The 26127-nt window shown below is 40.3% G+C and overlaps 1 protein-coding gene across 1 annotated transcript; it reads right to left on the bottom strand.

The window, feature by feature from the left end:
* Nucleotides 1–17344: 17344 nt before the first annotated feature.
* Nucleotides 17345–26038, bottom strand: sonb (SON DNA and RNA binding protein b; the record flags this gene model as incomplete). Its single annotated transcript, XM_083899156.1, has 15 exons — nt 17345–17419; nt 19461–19562; nt 19763–19878; nt 20379–20447; nt 20565–20712; nt 20982–21098; nt 21239–21349; nt 21524–21742; nt 22032–22118; nt 22334–22468; nt 23179–23360; nt 23495–23647; nt 24114–24313; nt 24414–24693; nt 26029–26038. 15 exons carry the CDS (start codon nt 26036–26038, stop codon nt 17345–17347), a joined length of 2004 nt encoding a protein of 667 aa, XP_083755282.1.
* Between the last annotated feature and the right edge of the window lie 89 nt (nt 26039–26127).

The following is a 26127-nucleotide window of genomic DNA, read 5'->3' as shown; positions in this document are numbered from 1 at the left end:
CTCTTTCTCCCCATCTCTCTCACACCTCCCTTGTCTGTCTACCCACCCTCACCCCCACCCCCCCTGTCTGGCCCGGTCCTCCCACACAACCTAATAAATAAAAACATAAATAGCAGGACGGGCATTACAGCGCTGTAATCACTCGCCCTGCAAACAGCAAAATCTGTTCAACACCAACAGACATGCAGTCAACCATAGTGCATGCCCAAGGTACTGGACAGGACAGGTTAAAAAAAAAAAAAACCTGGTCCATCAGCAGGAACCTGGCAACAAAAGAAACAGGTCTGAATATACTATGTTACGGTCAGGTTTATTGGAATGTGCTTTTATGAGGCACTCGCACATTATCAATAACTGCACCGAGAACCAGCTTGAGGCAGTTGTTGTTTCACTTTGTAAACCACTTATTCTCCCACACCATGGCACACAAGAGTCCTGGCTCAACTACTGCCTCCATCAGTTAGTCATAAATAAGTCTGTGGCTTTGGTGTTTGAAGTATTTCATTCAAATTTACCTTTGTGACAAAATCGTAACAAATGAGCTAGCAATAGACCAGCAGCTGCTGTGTTACCGTTGGCTAAAAACAATGATTTTCTTCATAGACTCCAGCAGTTAAAACAGCTGTAAAAGGCTGTCAAACAACATAAAGTCGGGAACATATTGTTTGGATATTCTAACTTAAGATGGAGAAGATTTTGTTCATCAAAACGTTTGTTAAGTGGCTAAAAATCAGTGAGACCGTGCAGAAGGCAGCCTTGGTTGCATGCTTTTTGGATCCATGACACAAACACCTAAAGTTTCACAACCAATAGGGTGCATCATTTGCAATTTTAAAATGTGACAATACTAATGAAAAGAAAATGTAAAGAATATTAGCTGGATTAAATATTATCTGAGGGGTCCACCAAGCCTTTCAAGTTGCTTCTTAGCAGAGCTGCTCTGGAAAAATCAGATTTTCGTAAATAACTTCCAAAATAATGCATTTAGGCCTACAGTGTCAATGAAAGTTGAATTTAAATGTGGCTATTGCACATCTTTTGGTACCAGTCTGATATCTCTATCTTCATTGGTTTCTAAAGTACTGCATTTTTCCCATAATTGTTTGCATTTCTTTGTCCCAATATCTATAAAAAACTTGAGCAAGTTCTTGTTGTTATACTGTAGTCCTTGTCAGTATTTTGTCACTATGGCAGCTAAGCCATTGCAAAAGGATAACAGCCCAAGCCAAATCAGCAGCAACAAGGAAGTCCAAGTCCATATATGAACTGGAAGCTACAATAAGCAAAGATGATGCTATCATAACAGGTTCCAGGCTTCCCAACTGTAATCAAGTCCTCAGATGTTTGATTTGGCACATCCATGCAGCAAAAATATTGTCCAAAAAAGGTCAGAAACGTCATAGTATAGTATGTCGTCCAACAACGTCATAGAATAGTATGTCGTTCAAAAATGGTAAAAAAAGTCATAGTATAGTATGTTGTCCAAAAATGGTCAAAAACGTCATAAAAATAGTATGTTGTCTACTCATTTACAGCAACTAGGAGGTTTTTGACCATAAAAATAAGTTAATGTATGTAAGTAGACCTTCATAACGCATATATGTGCGAAAGGACCACTCTATGGGATCTTTAATTTCCCCTAATTAAAGATATCCATTTTTAGATATGTTAATAAGGCATAAATATTATACATATCTCAAACTGGAAGGAAGGAGAGTCATTATTATAGATGTCATCAAAATTTAACTGACTGGTGAAATGATGCAATGTTATTTATTATATTTAAATGTATCATTCAAATCATTACAAATCAACGATTTAGATTTTCGTTCAAAACAACACCTTCAAAAACATCGCAATTTGAAAGTATTTGCAAATCTTTGGACAGAGAAGAAATTAATTAATTGAGAAGTTTAACAAATGTTAAAATAATCATTAATTATCAGATTGGAGGAATAATTAATATATTAAACACTCACTATAGGAGATATTTTTCTCTATTTCTCAGCATTTTAAATATATACACACAAACACACACACACACTGACGCGTCAAACACAGTACAATACATGTGTGCCAAAGTGCCTAAATCCCCCCACAGTAGGGATGAATTTACTGGTATAGTATGTATTTTACAATTTATTATCACAACACTGTATTGTATACTTGTGCTGACTCCAATACCTTCACAATCCACCAGAGGGCAGTCACTGAACTGGAGACATTCATCATGCACGCAGTGTTTTTTGTTCACAAATGTGTATGAGAGCAGTGTTGGTACTTACGGTTAGAGAGTGTGTAAAGATGCTGTTGAGCTCTGCAGGACCAGAACCAGGACGTGTTCCTCTGAGGATTAAAGGAGGAAGCTCCCAAAATGCACTTCATGTTAAAGGAGGGAAAAAAATAAATAAAATGGATTGAATTGTTCGGCAATTATAAAGATAATTACTGTTAAGCATTTAACAATTTTACAAACCTATGTTTATTCATGTCTTCCAGTCCTCTAACCTAATGAAAATGTACTTATTCCACATTATTAAAGAATATATAACACTCACGGAAAGGAGGAGGTGGCACAGGTGGTCGTGATTTGGAAAGACAGGAAGTAACCTGTGTACAAGTAGTAAATCACGACATACTATACTATGACGTTTTTGACCATTTTTTCGACGACATACTGTACTATGATGTTTTTGTCCATTTTAGCGACGACATACTTTACTATGATGTTTTTGTCCATCTTCGGACGACATACTATACTTTGATGTTTTTCACCATTTTTGGCCGACATACTATACTATGATGTTTTTGACCATTTTTGGACGACATAATATACTATGACGTTTTTGACCATTTTTGGAAGACATACTATACTATGACGTTTTTGTCCATTTTTGGACGACATACTATACTATTACGTTTTTGGACAACATCCTATATAACGTTTTTGACCATTTTTGGAAGACATACTATACTATGACATTTTTGTCCCTTTTTGGAAGACGTATACAATGACGTTTTTGACCGTTCTTGGACGATATACTATACTATGACGTTTTTGGACGACATCCTATACTATAACGTTTTTGACCATTTTTGGACAACATACTTTACTATGACGTTTTTGGACAACATACTATACTATGATGTTTTTGACCATTTATGGACGACATACTATACTATGACGTTTTTGTCCATTTTTGGACGACATACTATGACATTTTTGACCATTTTTGGACGACATACTATACTATGACTTTTTTGACCACCTCCCTTGGTTTTTGCAAGTGAATTTTTGAAATTCTGTGAGCTTTAAAGCCCCAAATAAAAGGCAGAACTATCGAGTCCAAAGATTTGAAAAAAGATTGTGCCAAAAAAATAGGTACATTTTGAAAAAGATACAGGAACCTTGGCAGAGAAACCATTTTGATGGCGTTTATTCGACCCAACATAGAAAGAGGAAGAATCCTCCATTTCTCAATGTCCTACTTCAATTTCTCCACTTTCACAAAAAAGTTCAGCTTAAAAATGAGTTTAGGGTCTTTGGGCAAAACTACACCAAGATACTTCAGCCTGTCTGTGACTTTGAACGGAAGATTATGCAAAAATTCAGTGTTGAGATAAGAGCCCAGTGACATGAATTCACTCTTCTGCCAATTAATCGTGTATCCCGAAATTTCACCAAATGTTCTAATGAGATTTAACAAAACATGAACAGATTTTTCTGGTTGTGATATGAAAAGAACAACGTCGTCTGCATATAAGGAAATATGATGATCCACATTACCCAGCTGGATGGGGTCAATAGAAGGGTGATTCCTGATACTAATGGCGAGAGGTTCAATAGCAATAGCAAAGAGTAAAGGGCTGAGGGGGCAGCCCTGGCGTGTACCTCGGTGGATTAGCATACAACATTGTAATCCATGATACAAATCGCCCATTCCACTTGATCAAATGCCTTTTCAGCATCTCGGCAAAGGGCAGCCACCCTCGAGCCCCCACTATACTTATGGTACATTATATTCATCAATCTTCTGACATTAAAAAAAGAAAATCTATTAGGGACAAAGCCAGTTTGGTCGGTGTGAATGATGGATGATATATATTTATTTAACCTATTTGCTAATAACTTGGTAAAAATTTTCATATCTGAGTTCAGTAAAGCGATAGGACAAAAAGATGAGGGCTCGGTTTCGTCCCTACCTTCTTTTAGCAGTAATGAAATATTGGCTTCATATAATGTAGGTGGAAATTTCTGGGTTCCAAATGAGTGATTGAACATCCTCAAGAGAAGAGGAGCAGTCTTCAGTGAAAATTTTTTATATAGTTCGATACCAAAACCATCTGGGCCTGCGGCCTTGCCATCTCTCACAAGGTGGTTAGTGGCTTAAAACCCACTAACTGTCCGTTAGACATCATTCCAGCCAAGTTTCTTAAGGAGGTCTTTAGTTCTGTTGGATCAAGTTTGCTGGTTTTTATAAACACCTGTCTTAGCTCAGGGTCAGTCCCAGCTGCCTTCAAACACACTGTGGTTAGGCCCCTCCTTAAAAAACCACATCTTGACCCCTCTGTGTTGTCCAATTTTAGGCCCGTCTCCCACTTGCCTTTTCTTTCTAAGGTTTTAGAAAAAGTTGTTTTTATTCAATTACAATCATTTTTAGAGATAAACTCTGTTCTCGAAAAAAATTCCAGTCTGGTTTCAGATCCCGACATAGCACCGAGTCAGCACTGCTAAAGGTGCATAACGACATTGCCTTGTCTGTGGACTCTGGGAACCCCGCTGTGCTGGTGCTGCTGGACCTCACAGCGGCCTTTGATACAGTCGACCATGCAATCATTGTATCTCGCCTAGAGCAGTACGTAGGCATCCGTGGCACCGTTCTCGAATGGTTTAGGTCGTACCTGGCAAATAGGAGCTTTTCCGTCATGATTGGCGACCTCTGCTCCTCACAGGCATCCCTCCCTTGCGGGGTGCCACAGGGTTCTGTTCTTGGCCCTATTCTGTTTTCTCTGTATATGCTACCGCTAGGATCAATTATACAAAAACACAAATTGTCTTTTCATTTTTATGCCCATGATTTACAGTTATATTTGCCCATGAGACCAAACGACAACACTGCTTTTACTCAGTTACTGGACTGTATCACCGATGTAAAACAGTGGCTGGCTCTGAACTTTTTGCACTTGAACGATAGCAAAACTTAATGTATTTTGTTCGGCGCGCCTTCCATTTCAAATGTTTTAACTATTGTAAGAGAAAAACATTATTCGGCCTTCTCTAAAGTTATCAGCTCCCATTCCTAAGCACAAGCCTAAACAATTCAGGACGGCACCTGCAGAAACTGTTGTTGTCACAGCGACCTCGGTATAGCACTGTTGTCTACAGAATTCGTCTCTTCATGTTTTCGCTGAGCCTGAGCGGAATGGGGCAGAGGACTGACGCTACTGCGCAGTCCTCCCCAAGGTCAGCTCCATGTATCAGCAGAGGAAGCACCTTTAAGTATCCTAACTCTGGGACTCACAGGGAGACTGACAGAGGATGCCTAACTGTTAACATACTTGTTTTATGTTCGGCATTGTCTCAGTTCTCCTCAGATCTGAGTTGCTTCCAATAAAGCTTTTCAACTTAACTCATCTCTGACTCCAGGAAACTCCATCTTTGGTCGACTCACTTAATAATCAAATCTCCGCAACACATGGAAGACATGAAGTCATTCAGAACCGATGAGGAGGCAGACGATTGATTTAGCTGGGCTGACCTATCCAAACGGCTATCAAGCACACAGTTAAAGTCACCACCTACAATTCAATGTGTAAAAATGTGACATGAAGTGAGTGTATATAGCCAGTCACAAAAATAAACATGCCATTTGGATCACTCACTAAAAGGAACAGTCTTACGGATCAAAATTTCCACTCCCCGTCTTTACTGGAGAACGTGGACTGAAAAATCTGATTGGCCCAGCTACATCTAAGTAACTTTTCCTTTGTGGGTCTGATGTGTGTCTCTTATAAATAGACTACATCAGCCGACAGAGATTTTAAGTGAGAGAACACTTTGGCTCGCTTGAGTGTGTGACCCAAGCCACGTACGTTCCAACTAGTAAAAGTGATGCCACCACCTGGCCGAGGTGTGCTAGGATGCATATGGATGTTGCATAGTAGCAGTGTACAAACAGAGTGCCCTAATAAAACAATGATAAAAACAAGAGGAACACGTGAAAACGAACAAGAACATGGACATCACCCTCCTCCCTCCCCCCCACTTTCCCAAACAAAGTGAGATTACAAACCCTACATACTCTCTTACGGGCTGCCGGACCATACAGGAACAACTAACTGGCCACTAAGTTAACACAGGGACCTCGCGTCCTCTCCACTAATGAGGACAAGTGCTTGTGAAAATCAGCAGTGAGAAATACGTTAATATACATATGCACATACTTTACAAACCGTCACAAAAAGTCCCGGTTGGTATACGAACAACTTCAAAGTCACATACCAAGTACGCCATATGGGCGGGAAGTATTCAAGACTTCAAGTCACTGCAAAAGCCTCAGCTTCCTGCGGGGACGAAAACACTTTGTCCATGGTATCGCTGGAGACCCGCAGCCAGGGCCGCCTTAACCTAATGTTAGGCCCCAGGGCTGAGAGGTTTTGGAGGGCCCATATCCCCTTGATTTATAGAGTCTCATTTTTTAAAATTGTAATATGATCTACATCTGAAAACATTATAAAAGCAACAACTCTCTGTAGAACCTGTGTCCAATATTCACACTCACACATTGAACTGTTCATTTGCGTTCCGAATGTAACCGATCATGGTTTTTCTGTGAATATCACAGCTTTCATGTTCTGTTATGCGATCATTTACATGTGTCCAGTCAAAATAACCCCCCTAACGAATGGTGACTTTTTATTATCACCAAAAAATTTGCCTGCAAAGCAAAACATAGTACCCACTGATGGCGAATAACAGAGCCATTCTCTGGGTTATTGAGTTTGCGTGTGAAATATAGTTTTGAAAAAAATTGTTTCTGTTGTTTATATTGGCGTTCGGATGCCGACACGTTAGCGTTTTTATTAAGACTCCGATCCCAATAAGCGCGCACTTTTGCGCGGTCAATATGATTTCCCCAGCGGCCTGGGTCACTGTTATATGGGTCATTACCTAACACGTCTCCCTCTTCCTCTTCACTGCAGCGGGCAGCGACAGTCCCCTGCTCCTCTCCAGCTACATCCACCTGCGCGGACTGCGGCTCCTCCGCTCCCTCCGGTGTGTGAGACAGTGAGTTTTCTCCGGTGCTGGGTCCATCTTCAGCAGAAGCAGCTGGTTTAAAAGATCCAGTGAGCTTTGGGGTGCTCTTCAATAAGTCCTTTTCCCGCAACTCTTTCTTAATTTTTTCTTTTCTTTTCTGGGCACCACTCTCGAACGTCTTACCCGACATTTTCCACACTGTCACTCAATCATAGTCACACCCCAAAACTAGACATTCTGATAGGTAAGCCCACGGGCCAATGGGGTCATGTGTGTCACTTGGATCAATCAGCAGCCACGTAACGTGAGATAAGAGTGATTGACAGAAAACCCGACCTGTTACAAAACAATATGACTTTCCAGCGCATCATGAACCTGAAAATGGGAGGCCCCTAAACTTGGGAGGCCCCAGGGCTTCAGCCCAGGTAAGCCCGTGCATTAAAGCGGCCTTGCCCGCAGGCTGCGGGCCGCAGCCGTGCCGGGTCGATGAAGCCGCTCCTCAAACCTGCCTCTCGGAGCCGCTTGCGGGCGGCAATGCCTGCCGTTGCTTCATCACCTCCGACGGGTAATCAGGAAATAAGTGGACTACTTTTCCGTTGTAGCGCAGAGGAAACTGCTGTCGGGCCAGTTGTAGTATGTTCTCCTTCAGCTGAAAATGATGAATCTACGCTCTCATAACGCGTGGGCGCGCGTCGTCCTCGGATAGCCGTCTTCCCAACCGATGAGCCCGGAACTCTTCCAATGGCTTGGTCAAGTTGTCGACACCCAGCAGCTCAGGGATAAACTTTGCCACAAACTCCGTCGGATGTCAATTCTCGATTTTCTCAGGCAAGCCAATGATTTTAATATTCTGCCGCCGGGAGCGAGCCTCCAGGTCGGTTACCTTCAGGCGAAGCGCTTCATTCTCCGACATAATTTTCGTACATTTCTGCTCCTCAAGCGAGAGGCGGCAATCAAACCCCGAGCTAGCGTTTTCCACCTCCTGTATTCGGCTGCCGAGACTCGCCAGCGTTGCCTGGGTGGACGCCAAAGATGCCTCCAAGTCATTAAAACGTTTGTCCCGGGTCAGACTCATTAGCTAACTCCGGGGTTGCTGCAGTTAGCTTCGCTAACTCCGGACATGGCTGGTCAACGGCCTCGTTTAAGGCTTTCTCCTGTCGCTTTCCTCTTTCATGTTTTTGTTTTGTCATCCTAAGGTGAAAATATCTATGAGGCGAAACCGGGAATTCAGGCGAAATTTTAAGTATGTGACCAAATTATTTCAGGTGGAGAGAAGCCCTGGAAAAACACGACTACTCCATACAGTGCTCACTAGCGCCCCCCTACTATGACGTTTTTGACCATTTTTGGACAACATGCTTTTTACTATGACGTTTTTGGTCCGGGTACTAAAGTATAATCCGTTTTTTTCACAATACCAACAAACGAGAGCACGGAAATTTCCTTGTTTCGTATTGAACCAAAATACGAAAAAACGGAAACAGCGCCCCTATTTCCTTGTTTCGTATTCAACCCAAATATGAACAAACGGAAACAGTGCTCCTTTTACTTCTGTCACACAAATGCACTTCTGTCTAAAAGTGCATTTGTCAAATGATAATGACTTACTTACTTAATTACTGAACTGATCACAACACAATATTACCAATTGGAAGAGTTTATAACAGAGGGAACAAAACTGAACTTGAGCGTGAATAAGAAAACCCTAAATTAAATGATAAAAACATTCAATAATTACTATGCATTTAAATATATATATTATTACATTACTGTATTTTGCCCTGGGACGACAATACAAGACTTCCATAGATGTTGATCCATTTGAGACAGGTACGTTTGCTTTATATTCCAGATGACCTGTCATGAGCCAGTTTACATACTATAGCTCCATCTCAGCATATTTGTATTCCAAATCATACAGGGTTATAGGCTATAAGACAAAACATAATAAATCCCTGGGTGGATGCGGGCACCCCCTTGTGGCTAAACATCGACGCTGAAGTCATCATAACTTAATCACAAGTTTGGATTTTCAAATAATTATTAACACTATTATTGGCCATGTCTGTCTTGACTGCGGCTGATGGCGACCTCTGCTGGTGATATTAGATGCTAGCTTATTTCGGCAGGGTAAACGTTTTCTACAATATCCATTCACACACTCAGCTAAAATAATGATGATAGCCTACATGTCCTTCTCCCAAACAACCAGCTGTTATAGTTTCACTTTTCACGAAAATAGATGTACTACATTACAGTGTATAAAAAGAATGGTATATTATCTGTATGACAATAAATTAGCACGCTTTTATTTTGAAGTTTTTACACTTCGCTTCCGGTCTGTCAGCCGCCGTCTCGAGAATTAAGAAACGAAAAACAAAAGAAGGAATTTGCAAAAAACTAATTTGGGCCGTTATTTTGTTTTGTGTCTTTCGTTTTTCCGTATTTTGGTTAAATACGAAAAAAGGAAAAAGGAGCACTTTTTCCGTTTGTTCATATTTGGGTTGAATACGAAACAAGGAAATAGGGGCGCTGTTTCCGTTTTTTCGTATTTTGGTTCAATACGAAACAAGGAAATTTCCGTGCTCTCGTTTGTTGGTATTGTGAAAAAAACGGATTATACTTTAGTACCCCGACCGTTTTTGACCATTTTTGGACGACATACTATATACTATGACGTTTTTGTCCATTTTGAGACGACATACTATACTATGACGTTGTTGTCCATTTATGGACGACCTACTATACTATAAGACGTTAATGACCAATTTTGACCATTTTTGGACAACATATTATACTATGACGTTTTTGTCTATTTTGGACGATATACTATAGTATGACTTTTGAACGTTTTTGGACAACATGCTATACTATGACGTTTTTGACCAATTTTGGACGACATACTATACTATTATGTTTTTGACCACTTTTGGACAACATACTATACTATGACGTTTTTGTCCATTTTTGGACGACATACTTTACCATGACGTTTTTGTCCATTTTTGGACGACATACTTTCCTATGTTTGTGTCCATTTATGGACGACATACTATACAATGACGTTTTTGACCAATTTTGACAATTTTTGGACGACATACTATACTATACATACTTTAACCTCTGTAAGCAATGACCGAGGTTTCAAACTAGTATCTTTGGTAATACTCACAGTCATATACACATATCAATTTTGTACAAGTTGTGTTGTTTCAACTATCTGACAAAAAACAGAATGATTGAAACATTTGAATAAATTACAAAATGCTTTCCCTGTTCCTTCACGTCATTCATCAACAGTTTTTACTGACTCACAGTATATAGTATATTTCAAAGAAATGATGTGGACAATAACTACAATAAAAAAATCATCACTTCATCATTATGAGTTGTGTAAACCAGTCTGATTTTGAGTAATTTTGAATGATGCTAACTCATGGTAGAATTTGAAGTAATATCCATCCATTATCTACCGCTTTTTCCTCCACCAGAGGGTCACGGGGGGTGCTGTGCCTATCTCAGCAGACATTGGGCGATAGGCAGGGTACGCCCTGGACAGTTCGCCAGTCCATCGCAGGGCCACATAGAGACAAACAACCATTCACTCACACTCTCACACCTACGGTCAATTTAGAGTGACCAATTAATTGGAACCCCATTAGGAACTTACTGGTCCCATTAGGATGCTAAAACATTACAAACGAACTGGTCCCATGTAAAACCATTAGATCCCATTAGGATAAAAAACTATTAGAAAAACATACTGAGAACCCTACTGCTGCAATAGAAATACAAATACAGAGTCCTAACACTGGGCACTGGGATGAATGAAAAAGAACAAAGTTAAAACATATTGAACAAATATAAACAGACAAATATGGGAGGAAGACCGGGACAAGGGAAGTGCTGACCCCCACTAAAAGAACCTCCCAGCGTCCCTGGAGGGAGATGAAGTCGAGCGTCTGCAGGGAGAGCAGTTCACTTCAAGTGTTGTATGTCTTTTGGTTTTCCCTGGAGAGGAATAGAAAAAATATATATATTTTAGTCACAGTCTGGCTTTCAAGTCATAGGAATAGCAAGAACATTCCAAGACTTAAAAGGGGAAGTATGGTTTTTAGCACCCTCGGCGATCCAAAAACCAGACATTTGGACAAATGAGTTTGTTGACGTCATATTCGACGGTCGTCTAAATACGATCAAATATCACTGTTGAAATGAGTCAATGTGGCGTTAAGGATGGGACACGTTCCCCACATCTGGAACCAGGGACTAATAAGATAAGATAAATAAGACCCTAACAAGTACAGAGGGATATCCTGTATTTATGACCATACTCATGCCTCGTCTTTGAGACACAATGAACATGTGTCTGTAAATAAGAATGTACGAACAACGTCTTTCACCAGGTCTTCACAGAGCGAGTCGAGTTCCTGCGTCTGGCCATCGTCACGCTCCAAGAAAGTCGTCATCTCTGGCAGTTTCGGGCCCCCTAGCATTCGCGCCCATGTTTGGACGTAGTCTCTACACCTGCGCAATCATACGTTTTCATTAACAACTCACGTTTCCCGACGTTTGAACCCACAATCGTTCTCCACCTGCAGGACATCGGGAAGATTCTCCATTTCATGGACATCAGAGAGGAGCTGCAGGACGCCACGGGGTCCGCGTGACCCCCACCTCCTGTACTGCCACCTCCTGGCCGTATAAGAGAAATGTACAAAATGAATGAGTGTTTTCAATTCACTGTAACTAATTTTTGCTGTAATGAAATGTATAAGATTTTACTTTATATATGTTTTTTCAAACATAAATGTTGACTTTTTGGTAAACTGTTGCACGTGTGACTTTACGTGTTCTTTAAACAGAAAATGTGTCAACGTAAATGTTGTAGCGTACATAAGGTAATTTCTTCTTAAACTGCCGTTACTGTACGAACGTTCACTCCTGTACGAATGTTTACAGCGCTCTTAACGTGATTTAAATGAGACTGTGTTTGTGTCTTTCTCATTTCTCACATGAAGATCACTGTAAACTGAACACATACATTTACAAAGCTGTGTTTTGGAAGCAGCTAAATAAAAAAGTCTGATACTTTCTACACAGTGAATGAACTATTTCAACAATAAAACACACGTTTACAATATAGCGATAAATAGAGTTTATATTGTTTTTGTTTGGAAGTGGTTTTAGTTTAAAAAGAGAAGCACGTGAGGTCACGTGGAGCGGAGGCCACGCCCCCCAGGCGGCCAGGTGTCACAGGTGACGTAAATGAGCAGGTGATTAGGCCAACCAGCCACACCTGTGTGTGTGTGTGTGTATATAAGTCAACTCCTTCAGCTGCTTCGTTCTCTGCTGAGCCTCAGTGAAGCATCACCTGAGCAGCTGAGCCTGAACTGAAGGTGAAGTAAAAACACTGAGCTGATCCTTTTGTCTTTAATTCTCTTCACATTTTAACGTGTCTTTGTTTTTTCTCAGACTCTGCGACTGAAATACTGCTCATCCACCCGGCGTGATGTCTGCTCGGTGAGTACGAGAAACCAAACCCCGTTCAGGTTTCTGCCACTTGTCAACTTCCGCTGTGACTTTCTTTTCAAAAATCTTGTATCTAGGATTTGTTCCGGCTCCGTTGGATCAAGCTGAACAATTCGTCTCCTCGACGTTTGTGAAAGAATCCCACCTTTTTACGAATGTTTTAACTTTTATTACGTTCATCTCCTATCAGGTTCGGTGAGCGTGACAAACCAGTCCAAACTCCAGCGGTAACACCGAGACTCACGAAGGAGGTGTGTAGAAAATGAATTTAGATAGAAAACTAGTGGAATTACTTTTGTTCTACGTCTGTTTTTTTTGTCATTAACTTACATCATTATTCTTCACCAGGTGAAGGAAAGACGCCATACATCCATGCATGACACACGGCCTGAATCCAGCCTCCTCACTTCCGGTTGTTTTTATTCCGCTTCCGCCCGGAGTTGGCGTCACTTCCTGTTCAAGTGAACCTGGACAAGGGACGGACTGCACACAGGTGAGAATGATATGTTTATATTGTAATACTTTGTTCTTAAACTTTGTCTTTAACGTCTTCTCTTTGCTCAGTTTCAGAATCCTGGTTAAACTGAAGGCCGTGATAAACGAGGTCCACCATTCACCTGTAGCTCCTGGTAACCACAGCATTGTCTGCATGTTTTGTTCTAATCACGTTTGCTGTCATTAAGGTGTGTTCTCTAATCTTTATCTTTGTTTTTAACTCTCTCACAGGTTTCAGAAGCTCCATCCTGAGTCACTGCAGCAGACTTTCATCAGGTGACTATTTCCCATGTGCTCACAGCAATTGAGGCTAATGTGGCTTTTAGCATCTTAAACTTACTCCCTGCACCGTGGTGGTTTTTACATCATGGCACACGGGTCTTAATCCACTGCTGCCTTGAATAGTGACTTAAATGTTTGGGATTTCTTTGACGGCATTAATTCACCATTTAATAATGTTAATTTTAACACGGGTAAAGCTACATTTCCTCAGTATTCATGTTTTTCTCTTTCAGGTGCATCCATCTATTCCTGTCCTTGCAGCCAGAGGTATGAGCTGCAAAACTCGGTGATTTATTTAAATCTCACATTCTCCTCTTGCAATGTATTTTTCGTTCAGACTTATTTCTTCTTCAGGATTCCTGATCTGTGCTGACTTTTCCTGCAGCAGTGGAAGCTTGGACAATCTGACAGAAGCAGGTAAATGCCATCACTGTTCCGTTTGACCACAAGATGGCGCCAGAGGACATATTGTTATCTTCTGTTTTCCTTTATTGACCTTTTACAAAATGTGCTAGAACCTTTTTTCGTGTCTTTATTTCAGACTCTGAGGATGTTTGAAGGAGTCATGCAGGAAGTGAACCCTCTCAGGTACACGTCATGGAAAGTGTTTGCAGTTGTGTTGAATAAACATTTGCTCAAAGGCATTTAAACAAAGTTACTTGTTGGTGTTTATTTTAGGTCAGGCATTTTGCCTTTATTCAGTGTGCAATCTATTTTTCACTCACTACCTTAGTTGTTCCTGTTGGCCACAATCCAAAAAGCTGCTATTTTGGAAGACACTGAACATTTGTGCTAATGGTGTAGGCTAACATCTAAAGGTGTCATTTTTAAAATGTAGTCTTGCTAAATTTAGGTTTAAATTACTTCAAGTCTAACTTTAACTGCTTTAGAAATTGTCCTGAAGTTGGAGTGACTTAGTCTTTGTGTCCTTCCTGTTAGCCACAATCCAAAAAGGTGATTAGCTTAGTCATTCATGCAACAAGCTGCTAATTTGGAAGAAGCTAATGCTAATATCTGAAGATGCCATTTTTAAATATCTTCCATTGTCCCCTTGCTAAATTTGGAGTAAATTGCATCTTCCCTTCACTACTATAGTCCTTGTGTCCTTCCTGTTACCAACAATCCAACAAGGTGATTAGCTTAGTCACTCATGCAACAAGCTGCTAATTTGGAAGAAGCTAATGCTAATATCTGAAGATGCCATTTTTAAATGTCTTCCATTGTCCCCTTGCTAAATTTGGAGTAAATTGCATCTTCCCTTCACTATTTTAGTCCTTGTGTCCTTCCTGTTACCAACAATCTGTAAAGGCCATTAGCTTTGAGTCATTCATGCAACATGCTGGATATTTAGAAGACTCATCTTTTAGTACTAGTGCTAATGTTGTTGGCTAACATCTGAAGAAAGTCAAATTTGTTTGACTGCAGACTTGTTGTGAATACTCAGCCCTATGACTGTAATTGTCTTACATGGACTGGGTTTAAATTGCATTCATCTTTATTAGTGTTCTACTAAACAAGGGTCCATGTGTCTCATACCCTTGAGCAGCTTCCACTCATTCATGCAACAAGCTGCTAATTTGAAAGACATTGATCTACTCTTCTCCCATGTTTAACTTGAATTGCGTTAGAAACTGTCCCCATGTCAGAGTGACTTATGTTGTGTCTTCTGCAGGATCTGTTGATGCTCCACTTGGCTGAAGAACCAGAAGCTCCTTGAAGAGACAACTGCACCATCATGTGAGTATGTTGCAGCGTGTCACCACGTTAGTGGTGTTTGTGTTGAACTTGTGCTTTGTCTTCCAGGATGAAGATGGAGTCGTGCAACAATTGTTTCCTCCAAGCTGTACTCCAAAATAGTAAGAGATCTGGCCAACCCCTTTCACTCAGAAGAATCCTTCGAGCACTCATTTGCTGGCGAGAAACATGTGTTTAGATAGTGCAATGCAGGGATTGTGTTTCAAAATAAAAACTTCAACTATACTTTGTTTCAAATGTTTTTTTCTAATCAATCACACAATTTTCTTTATGCCATGAGTAAATTTATTTACAGACAAACTATATATTATAAGTACAAACATTTACCAAGTACATTCAATGAACCAGTTGCAACTGGAGCTAAAGACAGAATACATTCGAACAAAGAACCAGAGGAGCTGTTGAAAGATGTTAAACACAACAAAGTGGAAAATTATAAGTTAAACATTTACTAAAGTGACACTAAGAAAGGCAATGACAGAGTTAAAAAAAAAAAAAGCTTAAGTACAAGCTCAATATAACAGAGCTGGTGTCAGTCAGCAGAGAACACAGATTATCAGCTGAGACAACAAAGAAAACAGTTAACTTTGACAGAGACATCTTCAGTGATAAGTGTAAGTCTACACCACCTCTGAAGTTGTGTGTCACTACGATCACTGAAGACGTCTCTGTCAAAGTTAACTGTTGTTTTCTTTGTCGTCTCAGCTGATAATCTGTGTTCACCTGCTGAACACAGATTCACTAAACCAAATCAACATATCTAATAAAATAGAAATGACTTTTAGCACAAAATATTACCAACACGAAATGTTTGTCATTAATTTTTAGCTTTATTTAGATAAACAAATCACACTACAACACTAAACGTGCATTAGTTTATGGAGATGTAGTGAAGCGAGGAAGAACAGAGTTTCTTCTCCACTGTTTGGCTACATCTCCACGCTCATGGAGCAGACTAAACACAATACAAATGGACGTGAATACTCATTGTCTCAGAGCGGTGGAAGAAGCAGCCGACATCATGGAGAAGATGATGAACTGGAGTGTCTCCAGTTTCTGCAGATGAGAAGACAGGACATGGTTAACTCGTGGTTTTTCAGAAGTCAAGTACAAACGATCAGAACAGACTCTCTACATCTACTGTGTCATAGTTTAGAGACACACATTGAAAATAATGAATCACATTATTTAGATTTAACATACGCCTTCACTTTTACATTAAACAGCCCATTTTTACACTTTAATTTGGATATTTTCTACAGTATTTTATTGTTTTATTCATTTATCTCTGACGTACAGCGCTATGTTTCAGCTCTTGTTGTTTTTAAATTGGACTGGATTAGATTAGACAGACATCTGTTCTACACAGGAATAATTGACCCTAACCCAGGATTATCTAAATTTGACATTTATTTTGTGAATACTGGGTTAAATTTATTATAAAAGGCAGCATGATTTGCAAGAGACGAGTTTATGTTCAATAGATATTTTATATTTTGACAAATTGTAGAAAGTGACATTTCAGTTATGTAAAATCCGGGTGTCTACAGGTATGAACAAGTTAAATTTAAGACGTTTTAATACCACCTCTAAATGATATTTAAGACATAAATATAAATACATATCAAAAGTGGAACATTTTTACGACATATGATGCAGCTAGCTTCATACGCGCTGTCAGGCACCGACCTAAACCAAGAACACTCATTATTTTCAAGCCATTTGTGATTAAACTTTAACTTTTCAATGCTGTCGAGTGGTTAATCAATGCTGCCCGCCACCTGTAGACACTTTAGCCTCAGTCATCAGCCCAGTGGTAGGATCTCTCGGCAGCCCACCGACTTTACGTCTTACGACTTTTTAAGGACCCGCGGCCACCCTGTTATTTTAAACGATTCGTTCAATTACATCGTTATCTGTATTTTTCACCGTGTATATGGGGCGCGACGTGAAGCTAATAAGCTAATAGCATGCTAACTAGCCACCTGGAGCCTAGTGCTAAGGAGAGAAAAGCGCTTTACCTTAGTTCCTCAGCTGTTCATGCTGCTGCTGCTGCTGAAGTCCGTTCCACACGACAGCGAGCAGACCTCCAGAAGACTGGAGGCGGGCGTAAACAGGGGGTATTTATAAACTACCCGCCCCCAGGTAGAAAGTGACCAATCACAGACTAGAAGGACATCTAACAGCGTTCTAACAGCGAGTAAAGCATGAGAAAATTAGATCAAATTAGACCGGAAACACCGTGTAGTAGCGGAACGTGTCAAAATAAAGGCAACGCAGCATTTTATTACAAAGTATAATGAAAATATGATGTTTAATTCTGATGCTATGCATAATTAAAATATGGAAATGAAATACTGTATCTTAATCTTGTGCAGGATACAGTGAGCATCTGATTCAGATGCTTGAACACCATCCACTTAAGGTGGGAATGTCTCAATGGAGCTGGAAAGTATCGTGTCAAGAACTCACACACTTCTAGCGCTGTGATCACACCTAGGAGAAACAGAAGAAAAATGATTTATAGATATACATTTAAAATCTGATTTTTCATGACTTTAATCTAATCTTCTACTTGTTTTTGTTTATTCAAAAACCTAAAGCTTTAGTTAACATAATAATAGTACATTTTATTTATATATCACTTTTCTTAACAAATGTTACAAAGAATAACAAGATATGTATGTTGTGTGGTAGTAATTAAGGAGTGTCAGTTTCAGGATCTTCTGAATTTAAGTGGATTCTTCTAAGACATTACTTAAATATAATCTTTATTTTGTGTTTACATTTTTTTATAAGGTCAGTTGCACAAAGTTTAACAGCTTTTTTTTCTTGAAGAATGCCAGGTCACAAATATAATATCAGGACCAAAAGAAAAACATTTTTAACCAAAAAGACATTTACAGATATGACGTTTCAATTCACAGCCAAAACAAACTCTGCTAATGCAGAGACACATGCGTCCGGTCTAATGTTTGGGACTAAAGTAGTGGTAAGCTATTATACATAAACTTAAACGCTACCAATTTACAAATGTCAGCATATGTACATAAATACACAACATCCACTTATGAGATGAATAGAGATCCTTTCTGAATCCAAATCACCTCTAAAGAACACATTTGCCACCCTGACATAAATACAGTGACTTAAAAAAAAAAAAAGAAAAAAAAAGGTGTCTGTGGTTCTAAAATTGGTCACTCGTAGCTTTGATTCAAAGATACTTAGTGCCACGTGAAGCTTCACCTTCATCATTCTCACTGACGTGTGCAAACATCTGTTACAATATAAATAATACACTACAGTGAGAATGATTCATGAATTATAAACAGAGCTACAAAAACAGCATCATCTAAATGTTGGAATAATATGTAAGACTCAGCACCACACAAACCACACTATGTGTGTGTGTTTGTCTACGTAGAGAACAAAGGGCCAGTAGAAGCAGCAGTGAAGACGGGGCCAGTGTAGAGACCTGGTCCATCAGCAGGAACCTGGCAACAAAAGAAACAAGTCTGAATATACTATGTTACAGTCAGGTTTATTGGAATGTGGTTTTATGAGGCACTCACACCTTATCAACTGCACCGAGAACCAGCTTGAGGCAGTTGTTTCACTTTGTAAACCACTAATTCTCCCACACCATGACACACAAGAGTCCTGGCTCAACTACTGCCTCCATCACTTAGTCATACATTTCATTCAAATTTACCTTAGTGACAAAATCGTAACAAATGAGCTAGCAATAGACCAGCAGCTGCTGTGTTACCGTTGTAAAGTGCAACAATGATTTTCTTCATAGACTCCAGCAGTTAAAACAGCTGGCAAAGGCTGTCAAAAAACAACATAAAGTCGGGAACATATTGTTTGGATATGTTAAGATGAAGAAGAATTTGTTCATCAAAACGTTTGTTAAGTGGCTAAAATCAGTGTTTCCTCATATCCCAAGCAACAGACAACCATGTTTTCAATGACCTTGTCACAGGCTGGTTGTTGCGTTAGGGGTACGCACAACCCCATCAACACTGACCATGTATCAGTACCGTATACAACCACACTCCTAAATGATGAGGTCACATTTACATTAAACACATTCTGTATTCGGCATTAAGGTCAAAATTTTTTCTTTTTACGTTACCTCTCCCAGAGCCTGCAAGGCAACTGTAGCTGCCATGGCCTTGGCATGTTTCTTGTTTGGGCTTGCTGTCTGCGGTTGGTAGTCCACACCATTCAATGTGACCTGGAAACACACCAACATGAGGACAGAATTGAAAGAATATCGATAAAACATATGAGAATAAGAACAAGAATGAGGGGGAAAAGGGCAGTTCCTCTGAAACTCAAAATGTGCACTATCTTTCAGAATATTTAATTGCGTGGATAAACCCTCGATATGAGGTCAGCTGATAAAAAAAAAGAAGCAAGACAGACATGACCCACCTTGAAGAGAAAATTCTTGCGATGGTCAGGACCACTGTGGTGAACCATGACAAACTCAGGCTGCATGATCCGCCTCTTGTTGCACAGCTCAATGAGAGCAGACACTGGGTGTTTACCTGCACACACATGAATGCAGAATCTGAGAAAGGGGAACTGAAATGTTCACTGGAATGGAATTTTTAGTAAAGTCGCGTGGGTTAACCTGAGCGAGAGAGCCTTTTCAACAGGAAACTGAAGTGTCACTCTGTAAACAGCTCACTCCCCGCATCAAAGTCAATTGTGACTTTGGTGTTTATAATCCTTCATGCATACGTACCTGAGCCACACAATCTGACAGCTGTCATGAGCTGAAATGCAGACATCTATCTGATCTCTCTGGACTTTGTTGCAAGAGAGTGAGCAGTTTACAAATATCAGTTTCCACTCAGAAAAAGCAAGATAGATTGGCAAACACATTCTCAAGGTATTGTAGAATCAAAAAAAGCTTTTTTTAGACGAGCCTTTTCTCAGTGGCTAAAATCTGGCTTTCTTGCTTGAGGACAACATTTTTATTTATTATTATCAGGTTTATATTTTACTGTGCATGCCGTGACCATGTCTGCTGTGTTTCTGTTACCCATTAGATCCTTGGTTACCACCAGTCCTCCCGTCTGCTTCTGTGGCTTCTCTCCTTCAGCAACCAGTCCTGACAAACAGAGACAACCATCCCACCGAATGAAAACATTTACATGTTTAAGATACGGTACATATACAGCAGTGCAAAAAAAAAGGAGAAAGAAAATAATATTCTTTGGCCACAAACCTTTGCGGTCCACCTTGAAGTCAATGATAATTGGCTCCACGGTACCCTCGCGGTTCCTCCCAAGGCCCTCCCCCGTCCTCCAGCCCATCTTCCTCATCAGGAATTCCCCCACACCCCCTGATACTGGAGCCGCCCTAAGGAACTGGTCCTAACATAGACACAGAGACATGACTTATACATTAGGGAACAAACAGGGAGAGCTCAACAAGTGTGACAATGCCTGTACTGTGAACTAGTATTAGATGCAACAGTGGCTGCAGTGTCCACAGCACCAAGAACCAGTCTGAGAGACAGACCTTATTTATGTTAATAAGAATCAGTTTTTCAGTGAGAGCAAGCTTCTATGTCTCAGACTGGTTCCCAGCACGGGGAATTCTACACTTTTCAACATGTGTATTCATGATTTAACCCTCTTACCTTCTTCAGCCATGCTTGTGGTCCACTGTTGGACAGCTCCTCTGAGGTGAGGACCTGTGCTCCAGTAGAACCAGTGAAGAGACCAGGGACAGTGTTGGATTGGGCCCATGCATCCACCTATGACAACAGGAGATGTCCATTAGATCAGAGTCAAAGTCTTAATCTGGTGCTGTGACATTTATTTATTGAGGGAACCTCTCTGCATAGATCATAGATAAAGTAAAAAACACAGGGGAGATGTCAGAAGCAGGAAGTACCTGCTCTTGTGCTCGGTTGAGCATGCAGATCGCACTGACATCATATGGATTCTCAGCCAGACGCCTCTGAGCTTTGATTCTCTCAGTTACAGCCTGAGAGATATCTACTGGCTGCAAAGAAATAATGTTTTAAAATGTTACTTTACAAGCTTGTATTGGCCTTTACTAGCTGCAAAACAAAAAGTCACAAGCTTTGTGTTTGCACACTCACAAAGAAAACAAATACATAGTTAAAAAAATTAAGACATTTCTACTACAAACAAGTTTATTTAGTACACCTCTCACCTGCTGCACTGGGTCAGGAAAAACGCTGTCATTAACGGGTGCTGGTTGTTCGACAGCCTCTGGTGACCCTGCTGCCGCTGCCGCAGCTTTGCCTGATGATGAAGAGGTAGCAGATGCTGTGGGAATGTGAATCTGGGCCTTTCTGGAGGCACCTGCAGTTTTGTCTGCCGTTTTGTCCACTGGAACCCATTCTCCGTAGGCACCCAGTGTCTCACCCTCCTGGAAATTACATTACAGTCGTGAGGCATTATAAAATATATTATAAAACATATTTTTTATGGATAATTTGTAACGGTAACACAGATCATGACTAATCTTCCAGTTTCTGACTGCAAAATTACTCCCTAAACCTAAAAATTCCTTGATTTTACATCATGGTGGCTATAATCTGTTCCTTCTTGTGTTCCTGCTGGCAGCTGTTTCTCGGTGCAGGGGATGCGCACAGCCACACCAAAACTGACCTTTTAAACCATATTACAAGACTAAAATCTCGTGAATCTTTTCTGACCTTCTTCCGATGCTGGGACCCTGAAGACACAGGAAATTCCTTGGCTATGCCGGCATCACTACGCACTGCTGGACGAACTGCTGTGTTCTGGAGGAAAATCAAAAGAAAATGTGGTCATTGTATTACAGAACAATGAAGTTGCTGACAGGCAGAAGTATCAGCACTGTTTATAAATGAACCTGCAAGAGATTATATCAAACACACTTTTACACAAGTTTAGTGCTAATTAACTCAAAGGCAGCGCTGAGCAGGTTCAGCCACACACACAGTGACATATAAACTCATGTGTGTATTGGAGTTACATTGATGTTGAAGCTGATGGCTTTTTGCTCCCGAAGAGCTGATCCTCCAAATGGTTTCCCATCATCCTCTTCATCTGACACGTGAGGAACAGCCACCGGCAGCTCCCCTTTACTGTCCACAATCATCTTACATTTCTGCAAACACACACAAAGAGCAAATAAGCTCCGAGCTCACAATAAAGGTTTAAAGCTTACGTCTCGCAAACAGGATCAGTACCAGTACCAGTGCACACATATTCTTTTCCAGACTTATATTACATGTGCATGTTGACTAAAAAATAAAATTAAAAATTCAAGAGGCCAAAAGAATATTTGTAAAGACATTGTGATCTCAATCTTCAATTACCCAATACAAGTGAGGCAGTCACAACTTTAAATGATTCTCTAAAGGCATTCTTAAGATAACACATCGTGACAGTGCCCTTGACCACTGACTACTAAAATAAAATCAGTTCATCCTCAAGCCCATGTCAGTGTTTGTGCCAAATGTGAAAGGATTTCCTAAAGATGGCACAACGAACATAAAGATGAACAGACTCTGGCCTACATACACGAGCAAATAGACATAAAGCACACTACCAGTGTCACTACCACCCAATAATTACTGTACCTCTGTGACACCACAGACAGATGGATAGATCCTCCTTGTCATTGTAGGTTATATAACAAAACCCCAGAGATGAAAGCAGAAAACAAAACACTGTTTTGTATGAACTCATCTGACAATGGCTTTGATGTAACGGACGTTTGTTTATATTGAAAAAGTTACGCACTATGTGGCAGGTACCGTATTCACAGTGAAACCTCAGTAAATTATACATTATGTTACTGTATTGTTCCCTTACATCAGTAAATTCCTTGATGCTGATGCTGTTGGCCTGCTTTGCCACTTTCCTCTTCACTTCCTCCAAAGCAGCCATGTTGGGCTGAGTAGCAGCAGCAGCAGGTGGAGGTTTGTTGGTTATAGAGGGCAGCGAGAGCAGTGAAGACAGAGAACCCATGTTTGACAAGGCTGCCGTCATGGTGGCTGAAAGAGACACAGAGAAACACAAACCTTTAAATGATAAAGTGGGGCCTTAAAGGTATAGTTTTGGATTTCATTTCTCCGAAGCATGGCTGTATGAGATACAGACAGAAAGACGATAGAAATCAAAATCTTACCGGCAGTCATACTGGCCACTGCGGCATTCATTGCCATACTGGGCAGAGCCAGGGGAAGCATTGTGGACCTCAGGCTGGCAGGAATGGGCATACCTGCTTTGGCACACATGGCAGCAGCATTGGCCTTGGCGATTTCCAACAGCTGCTCCTTATCTGAGGGAAAGAATGTAATACAAAACATGGAATTTGTGAATTTAGTTTCTACAAGGAAACTTTAATAGCAGCTTAAATCGAATCAGATTGTCCTTTACAGATTAATCTGATAATTATTTCTTAATTAGTTGAGAAACTGTGTCAATCAGCCAAAATGACAATGTCCACAAACCAAGAATATTAAGATTTCTTATTCTTATTCGAAATGCTCAAATAATGAATGCATTGTTGTTGAGGCGTGATTACTCCACGAGAAATTCACCCGAATGTATCGCTCGTCAGTTGCACAGGGCAGGGATGCTTGAAGCTTTGGACACCTTGGATAAAAGTTGGTGAGTTTTCTGATCTGACAGTGGAGTATGGTTGCTGCATGACACAAAACCTCTCTCTATAAATAATAAAGTCCAAATGCAAATAAAAAAAGCAAGGGGCAATACAGTTTACGTGTGATTTCATATTATCTGACCTAGTTCAGTGATGCGGTGAGGACTGTTGCTCGAGCTATCATGTTTCCTGGTAGGGGATCTATCTTTGCGGAGGATGAGTACGGGGGAGTGACTTGGCTCTCGTTTCCAGCGGTCCCTCTGACTGTAAGGTGCCCTCCTCCTGCACCGTGACTCTGACCCGGAGCGTGAGCGTGACCTCCTGGACGTCCGTCCACCTGACCTATATAGACGACAAGTTGATTTATTTGTAGTTGTCTGTTCAATGTCCAAAAACCTGAACTACAGAGAATCCATGTAAATAAACAGTCCAGTCACGCTACCTCGACCTGGATTTTGTCCTCCTTAAACGGCTGTGAGATCTAGATCCCCTCCTGTTGCTCCTACATGGGGACTTAGATCTTTTCTCCATTTTTGATGACTTTCCATCTTTGCTCCTCTGTGGAGACTTGGACGTTTTCTTCTTCTTCTTCGCTGGTGATTTTCTGTCCATGTTAAGGTGTTCTGGTGCTTTCAGCTGAGAAACGATGGCCTCAGTGGTCTGCTTGGGTTCAGTAGCTATGGGCTTGTTCAGCGCAGATTGGGATATGCCACAACCTGCAGCTTTAGTAATAAACAACAGACAACATTACAACACAGCAAAGCTCATTTAATATGTTTGACTATGGGTAAGGTAAAGAGTTGCCATAACTGACACTTGTGCACATTAGTTCACATTGTGCAAACACAGTATGTTTCAACCTTCATTCATTTAATGTGTGAAGTATCAGATGACTCTGACCAGATAATTTTTCAGTTTTCTCAATGACATAAGAATATCTATTAAGTTATATGAGATATAAGATATGAGAGATTAAGTTTAGAAGAGATATGGGGCAGAGGTACTACTGGTATCCATTGATACAGAAAAGTGGATAACCGCAGCATAAAAATACATTTTGCACTAAATAGTCCATATTCAGGCAATCACGAATGGTTTTATAAAAGGCCTTTACTTTTACAATCACCAATGAGTGCCTAAATGCAAAAATGTGCAAAAATGGTAACATTTTATACCTTACAATAAAAGCCTTGTGTAAAATTTACTTCCAGACAGTAAAATTGTTTTATATTGAAGGAATAGTTCAGGTTATTTAAAGGTGCATTATGTAATAAATCTAAAGCAACTGGCCATAAAATCCTCCTAATATGTCACAGAGACTCAGGAATAATGTTCATATAACAAACTGAACTCAGCAACAACAACAGTACAGACAAAATGTTTGCCTTAAAAAAACTATTTTGCAGACTGCAAATCATGTTTATGTTTTGAAATCATGTTTTGGCATGTGGCGCCACCTACCACCGTCTACCAATCATTGCAGTCAGTAGAGTCTCAGCTGCCGAGCAACCATGGGTTGCCAGTTACGTCAGAAAACCAAACCTAAAAGACTTCGGTATTTTGAATTTGAATGTAGTAACCGTTTTTGGCCACATTCTTACATATGGCACATTTAAAGTGTGGCTGTACAAAGTTCTGTCAACGCTGACAGTGCGACGCCTTGTACTAAGAACCAGCATTGGACACAGAGGCAGATGCCTGTAATACATGGATGCCAGTAGGGAAACAAGAAAAATAATTGAGGTTTGTCAATTGTTTGACCAATATCAAAGTCCATAGGAAAATTATGTTTTTAGCTCAATGGGACATAGGATCTGCTCGTCTACTGCTGCCTCGTTTGGTAGGTTTGTGCCCCTTAGGGTAAATCTGAATGAAAGATTTCAAACACCAAAGTCACATAATTTTAACTTACTGATGGAGGCAGTCGTGGATCAACAACTTCTGTGTGCCATGATGTAAAATCGCTGTTTTTCCCCTATAAAATATGGTGCAAGAGAAAGAGGGGTTTACAAACTTCAGTTTCCGGTTGGAAAAGGTGGTCTAATGGTGAGTTATACCTGAAATCATATTCTTAAGATATCCAGGCATAGAGCCTGGCTAAAATCAGTTTTTCCTGGTGTCCCCATAGGCAGCCATGTTTTCAGTCAGCGAAAGCT

This window comes from Microchirus variegatus (assembly GCF_963457635.1).
Source record: "Microchirus variegatus genome assembly, chromosome: 1".
Classification (NCBI taxonomy): domain Eukaryota; kingdom Metazoa; phylum Chordata; class Actinopteri; order Pleuronectiformes; family Soleidae; genus Microchirus; species Microchirus variegatus.
This window is presented reverse-complemented; position numbering and strand designations above follow the sequence as displayed.